Consider the following 7664-nt stretch of genomic DNA (forward strand, 5'->3'; position numbering starts at 1 on the left):
TAAATAAAAGCAATAAAGCATAAGAGACCCCCCCTTCCAACAACCTACATAAAATGAGAATATTAAACCCCCAAATCATAAGTGAATAGTCATTTGATTTTGACCTAAAGCCAGCGTTGCTACCAGCCTGGCCTCTGTGGGAGATCATTCCATAATTGGATGCCCACAGCTACAAAAGACCATGGCACTTTGCTTCATAAGCGTTATCCAGCTCCCTGGTCCTGCCTTTATGATCCCAGTACTCACCCTTTTGGCAGACTCCTACTGCTCCATAGCCATTCCTATCAGCAATGCCAACACTTAGCAAGCTAAAGGGGGTGTTTGGATGGGCTATGGAATGGGTACGTCCTTCCTTCCCAAGGCTATACTCGCTCCATGAATATTCTGTTCCTGTAATCTGTTTCCAAGAGACACCTCCCAATGAATTCCCATCCACAGTGATCCCATTAGCAGCAGCAGTCTTAGCAATGATGAGTGCATAATTCTCAAAGCCCACCTGGCTCTGAAAAGAGTAGGACGTGCAATAGCTGAGAATATCAGGGATGGTCAGAAAGAAGGGGTCAAACGTGCGACCAGAATGGGTATCACCAGTGCAGAAAAAGAAGACCTGGATGCCAACATTGGCTGTGATGTAGATGGGTTTTGATTGTGTGACTTTCAGCAGAAGTATCTGTCCAGGCTTGAGGTCATAAATGTTCTGGATGCTACCAGAGATATAGGTGACTCTGGTCATCTGGGAGGTTATTATATATGCAATATCATATTGAGTTTGGAAGGAAATAGGAAGAATAAAGAAGGACCGGCCCCAGCTTGGCACTGGTAGCAGTTGTTCTACCACATGATTACAGTTGGTGTTCTTCTGAGCACAGCTGTGCCCACTTAGCACTGCTACTGGGTGTGTTGCTCTGACAAATGTGCCAGAGAGATCTTGGTGGCTCTGAAGCTGGATGGCTTCGTAGGGTAGAAGGATAACATGCAGCTTGCTGCCTGCAGGATAAATGCGGTTTTGGAATCTCACACTTCCCTTGAGATGGATCTCTACTTCAGTGTGAGTATGCCATGCAATGACAGAGAACTCCTTGTACATTCTGGAGATTTCTCCCAAAGGTGTGAGAACATAGTACTCCAATCCTAGACTCTGGATAGGATAGACAACTGTGGTGTCAGCTGAATTTTTCTTTGAGCTCAAGGCCACCACAGAGATATTTTGATTGGCTGTCACCAAGACAGTGTGGCAGAATTTAATGGTGCCAAACATCTCTGCATAAGCAGGGATCTTCACTAATGTGGTCTGTCCTGGGGGAAGAGAGAACTGAAGCTGGAATCTGGATTTATAGACTGCGACGTTAACAGTAGTGAGCGGTAAGTTGCCAGAGATGAAAAGCTGAAATTCAGCCTTAGTATAGTCTAACTGGTAATTTTGCATAAAGGCTGTGATGAATTCCTTGCCAATAGGTCCTGCAGCATGGAGGCCTACAAGGAAGGGAAAACATAGGTAACGAGAGCTAGGAAGTAAAACAAGGCAACGTACGGACATGCTTGAGTCACCTGAAATGTCCTTTCATTGGATGAATTCACACAACAAGCTTAACCATATCAGGTAAAAACCCAGTTCCTCCTTTTGCACAGCCACTACATTTGCTTAACGTCAACCTCTGTAACTTTAGGGAGGGGGAAACTTTGTCTGTTGGTGAACCCACCCCATTTAATTTGTTGATGGTTCAATGTCTGACACAAAACCCTAAAATGAGTTAATTCAATAACCCAGGGAAGTGTAGTCTCCAAATACAGGCTTGGTAAAATCCTAGAAAATGATGAAACAGTCTGCAGTCTACTTCCCAACACCTTGAGTGTCAGTCCCCACCACCCCAAAGGTGCCACTAAATAATAATATTGATATGACAGGGGAAATTATTAAATACATGGGGGACAATTACAACAACTGCACTGAATTCATTTAATCAAGTGAGCTTTTGTCCCCTTTCCATCCATTTCATCAGCCTAGATACATGTACCTTCTGAAGTGCAACCCCAAGAATGCTATTGAAAATCCTCAGTCCAAAACAGATTTGACATTCCTGGCTTAACCCTTGTGTTTTCAAGCTGTTAGGTGGCCAGTGGTTCCGGAATTGGGAAAACAGCCCTCAGATTGCTATTTTAACTAGTTCTTACCAGAGTTAACATTGGTTTCAAATAATAATAATTAAATTGATATGTCACTGGAACTCCCAGCAACTCTGGGCAGTTTACCCACTTTGTAAATGTTGTCATGTCTCAGCTTTTAGTCTTTTTTTTTTTTTTTACAACTGACATGTTCAGGGATGCTGTCTGGAGGATTTTGTGGGCAAAAAGACACATATCCATTTCATAAATCTTCCTAAACTAACTATTTCAGTGGAAAGAGTAATCATTTCTGTTAGACGGCGATCTTTTCACATGCCTGAAGAACATCACAGAGAGGCTGTCTATGGTCTATCCTCTCTCAGCTCAGGAAATTGGATACAGAATAATACGTTTAAGCTACTGAAAGACAGATTTCTGTTGAATGTCCAACGTAAAATTCCTAAGAGTGATTTAACAGAGGCATTAATTATTTAAATGTGATGGGCTTCTCTCCATGAGATGCATCAATGCAGGGGCTAAACAGCCATCTGAAATGTCTGAATATAGATTCGTGCACAAAGCAGGGTGGGACTCAGTGACCAAAGTCTTTACTAAATCCACAGGCACTCTTGACATATGTATAGGGGGTCCCCAAATCCACAATTAGAACAATTTAAACTGATCACCTCCTTAAAATATTTAGCAAACACATTGAGGAAATGGTTCACATGTGAATGTTTTGAATAAATAATAATTTATCTCTAGATTAAAGTATTTCACCAAATTTCTGAGAGTTCATATATCTTCAAAGCACATCCACCAGAATAGTTTAATGTCTTGGCAGACTTATTCACTTACTGCAACTCAAATCCCAAAGCTATTTTCTTTCCTGACTCTGTGATGTGAATCTGCTCTCTAGTTTTACCTAAATTCAATTTGCAATTTATTCATCTGATTCCATGAACCCAGTGTATCTATAGACCTTTGTTGGAAGATAATTTCCTATTCACCTGTGAGCAAGGCCAGCCCCATAGCTAGTGGCAGTAGTTTGCACGTCCCCATGGCTGTGAAAAAGAGAAGGGAAAACAATAATTAAGGACCAGGAGTTGCAAGAGGGTAAAAATTCAATATCAAGGATCACTAGACTTAATTAAATCAAATCCAAAACATTCCAAATAGAATATTACCATGGGCCTAGCAAAAGTCTGACCCTGCCCATTTGCCCACTGCAGAAATTTATTGGAGGGAAAAAATGGACACGTGCATCTGTGGTAATGGGGGGCAAAAATGTCTATGTGCATATTTTAAAAGGGCAGAGCTTTGATCACACTGTCATGGATGCCATCTTAAATAGAAGAATAGAATTTTAATTTTATTATGGTCACAGACTAGAGTTACAGATAGAAGCACATCAAAAAAAAATTGTTTTTAAGTCATCGGCAGGGTGACTTTGGGCCCGTCCCTTTCTCTCAGCCCAACTCACCTCACAGGGTTGTTGTGGTGGAGAAAATAGGAGGAAGAAGGAGTATTAGATATGTTCACTGCCTTGAGTGATTTATAAAAATAATAAAGGTAGGATTAAAACATCTAAAAAAGAATAAAAATAAAGTTAAAAACAAAACAGGATTCAAATATGACAATTGGTGGTGGATTCATCGATGGGGAATCAACGTCTGCCTAATTTTACAGCAGTATAAATGTATAATTGACAAGCCCTCCAAAACGGCTGGGGAGAGTCTTGAAGCAACGATTATATGAGGTGAGTATCCCACTGGTTTGTAAAAAGGGGCTTGACTGCTCAGAAAAATGTCATTGGGTAGAGCAGGGTGGTCCTGTTGGGCTTCCAGGTCTTGGGAACATTGTTTAAATGCACGGAGTGGGCCATCTTGACTTTTCTGACCACCCTACAGACAACCCCAGTCTTTAGGACAACTTCTTCCCAGAAGATAGCTTAGGCCCCCCCAGACTGACAGAATCATAGTATAAAAAGAAAGAAAAGCCACGTGTATCACAATGCCCCCCATCAGGAACACCCCCCTTTCCCTCCGTGCCTATTATTCTGAAATCCTGAAATTGTAAAAAGACATGATAAATTTAGAAGTTGCAAGAAACAGCGATTCCAAGCAATGTGAAATTGATATAGTATTCAAGAAGTGACCTGAAAAATTGGCTTCCCTCACACACACACGCATACTTCTGCTGGTTGATTTTTGCAGCTTTTCCAGCATATTTACTTGAAAATAAATCCCACTCAACTCAATGGGGTGTATTTCTGATTAGACCTGGACTGGGCTGGACCTTAACCTCCAATTCTTTTTCTCCTGCTCCCAATCCCTGAAATGCTTTGGGGGGAGGGGGCAGGGGGAAGAAACACATTGCTTTTTCTCATTTATTTTGATGAAAAGATTGATTAAATGAAGCAGCCTATTTCAACATGAGTGGAATGGCTTCAAAATGCTCATTATTGTTTCACACCAGCTGTGGCTAATTTAAAAAATATTTCTTCTTTCTATTGGGGCTGCAACATTTTCTTCAATTCATTGGTTCATGGAGCTGCTCCAGAATCAATCAAAACCATCTTCCTCCCGTGCACGGCGCAAAATGCTTTTTTAAAAATGATGCCTGCCATGATAAGAACATTCAATTATCTAAAAAAAAAATAAAAAGAAGTTTCTCCCTTTTATTCAAATTTACTGTTTTATTCAGATGCATATTGCTCAAGCTGTAATTGATTAAAGCTCATATTATAGTTCGGGGGAATTTTCTCTCCCAGAAATGGGCTATTTATGGGCCTAGGTTTAGACCTGGTGTCAGAAATCTTTGGGTACAACTCCCCTGGAGATCTTTCAAACATGGTTCAAACATGTTAAAAAAAAATGTTCAAAAAAAAAATCAAAAATGATAATTTTTGATATGATAGCATAAATAATTAGGAGATACATGACTGGAGAGTGCATATACAGGATGTTCCAAAAATCAGCCTTCATAGACCAAGTCAGGCCCTATAGACAATTTATTATATAAATTATATGAAATATTCAAATTGGTTGCCATTTTCTTTTAAACCCTTCCTTATTCGTTTGACACGATTTTGAACATTCCTAAGTACAATAACATTTTCTCTAAAAAGAAAATTAATAAAACATATTGTGATTGGCCTATGGGGACTGAATATTGGTTATCTATCTATCTATCTATCTATCTATCTATCTATCTATCTATCTATCTACCTATTTATCATCTATCTATCTATACACATACACACACATACCCGTGTGTATGAAACTTATTTAGTTTTTACCCTGAGCCCAGTTAAAAAAAATTCTGAGAGTGCCCCCTGGTATGCAACTCTAAGGTTAAGATTGGCCTTTGGATCTAGAAACAGAATCCCAGCTTCTTTTCAAATTTCCAGGGAGTAATTTGCTACAAAGCTTTCCCCAGCCTGGTATCTTCCATTCATCATGAGATAACAACTTTCAGAAATCCCATCCTGTTGGGAATTCTGGAAGGTGTAATTCCAACACCTCTGGAAGGTGTCAGAGAAGAGGAGGCCGTGTTACATAATCTCCAGTAGATGGCTGTTTGGTTTCCACTTAACTACCTTTAGAAAGAGAAAATTCACCGTATTTGGTAGCCACCTGCTCCCTCATTAAACCGCCTTCTTAATGCTTAGACAAAATCTGCAATGACCTCAGCTTCTCATGTTTGTTTCATAAGAAGTTAAAGAGAGCATCACACTTACCTGCTGATGAAACCCTGTATCCTGGCGCCTTGTCTGCAGACTTTATATATAGGTGGGAGCCCAGAATACGTTCAGGTATAGGAGTGACAGGTTGAGTCATTATTGTTTCTGGGAGGAGAGATGCTAAACTTGGCTTTGGGTCAATACAAACTCAGTTCTCCTGGATGATTTAAAATGATATTAATTCACCACGTCATGGTCCACCACAAGTATTGAGGTTGGGATCCTGACTAAATTTTCTATATTTTTTTCTAGTAGAACTAAAGGAATCTGAGCATCCTCTTTTTGATCTCCAGCCTATGTCAGCTCATTTGGTGCAATTTTCCATGCTCTTTCATAAATTTTGTTCTCTGATATGTTTACAAAAAGTTAACCTTTTGGACCTGTGCAGGTCTTTGATAGTATAATCAGATACATGTTTTTACTGATGTAACTCTGAGATCAAGGAAGTACATTCCCACATTACAGGTTATAGGAATGGAGTTTACATAAATAATCAAGATGGATAGATAAGATGTTTTCTGTGTCACTTTTGCAAGTTTCCAAAACTCAAAAGAGTCTGCATTAATCTTTAAAATTTAAAAAATTCACAATGTATACATAATTTAAATAGCATTCTTGAACATATTGATTTATTTAAAAAATAAACATTTCTAAATGCATTTCCTTCACATTCCATCTTGATTCTAAAGACAAAGTTTATTTGTAGTTTTTGTAAATTGAGCAGCAGATTACATTGCAAAATTCAGAGATATGTGACTTCACCGTTTGCATTACAACCCACAATTAGTTTGAAGCACACTTACCTGGAAGAAAGTTTTGCTGAAGGAAGTAGAATTTTACTTTTAGCAAATATGCATGAGGACTGGTTGAGTCTTGTCTCCAAAACATTGGAGAGGATGGGTTTGACATCTTCCTTAATGGAAAGCCACTTCAGGAAGAATCTGGTGGTTTGCGTTTCTTAGAGTCTAATGCACAGTTCTCAACGAAGCATTCATCTCATAGCATAATTTAGGATGGGAGCATTTTCAGGGGAGATTCAGAAGAAAAAGTTACTTTACTTTCACCCAACCCATTATTTTCCTCTACTTTTGCCTGTAGGCCACTTTCTGCTCCAGGTCTCCTTCCAGCACTCCCTCATTTCTTTTGCCACCCAAAACGACCACTCCTTTTTGTTTAGCCTTTCTCAGAACTTTACATTCAAAATGTTTGCTGAGCCATCTTATCAATATTTGTTACTTGCTTTCACAGGGGATTAAATGGGAAGAGATTTTCACAGTCATGGCTCTTTAATCTGCTCTTGACTGAAACTGCATACAAAGGAATTAAGGTCTTATGCAACCCTTCTCTGAATTCATCCATGACCACTACAAATACTGTTTTGATGACTTCCTGAGTTGGACATCTTTTGTTATATACGACTTTATAGGCCTGGGCTGGAAAATTGCTAATAAATATATTGATGATAAAGTAAAGAATAAGAACCCTTTCTCAACTTACAGAGAGTGTGAGATGATGAGTTCCATTTCAAAGCAGCCTGACTTCACCTTCTTATGTTACATTTTGTTTCAAAGGTATATCCATGGGTGATCCAGGAAACCTAGAAAACCCATAGCTAGATTAGTTAAGAGGAAGTGTTCAGCAGTCTTTATCACTCATTTATTTGTCACTCTGCTTTTAAAGAGCACAAGATGGCTTATAAGAAGCCATCTTTATTTTGTCCTTGCAACGTCAAGCTGGTAAAAAATAATAGGCTGAAAGAACGTTACTGGCCCCAAATCACCATTGTGCTCCAAGGTCAATGGGATTTTGAACCTAG

General features: G+C 39.2%; 1 protein-coding gene across 1 annotated transcript; it reads right to left on the reverse strand.

Moving 5' to 3' along the window:
- Positions 1 to 169: 169 nt before the first annotated feature.
- LOC148216128 (IgGFc-binding protein-like) lies at positions 170 to 3135 on the reverse strand. Its single transcript, XM_088140222.1, has 2 exons — positions 3114 to 3135; positions 170 to 1473 (listed from the first exon to the last, which is right to left on the reverse strand). Exons 1-2 carry the CDS (start codon positions 3133 to 3135, stop codon positions 170 to 172), a joined length of 1326 nt encoding a protein of 441 aa, XP_087996348.1.
- Positions 3136 to 7664: the final 4529 nt, after the last annotated feature.

The sequence above is a fragment of the Python bivittatus genome, unplaced genomic scaffold (assembly GCF_059951505.1).
Source record: "Python bivittatus isolate LINGU-HERP-01145 unplaced genomic scaffold, Pbiv_v1 ctg000310_np1212, whole genome shotgun sequence".
NCBI lineage: Eukaryota > Metazoa > Chordata > Lepidosauria > Squamata > Pythonidae > Python > Python bivittatus.

Coding starts and splice junctions, on each gene's coding strand:
- LOC148216128 (XM_088140222.1), bottom strand. CDS start 3,135: ATGGGGCTGGCCTTGCTCACAG. Junction 1,474..3,113: donor GGGGCTGGCCTTGCTCACAG/GTGAATAGGAAA, acceptor CCTTCCTTGTAG/GCCTCCATGCTGCAGGACCT.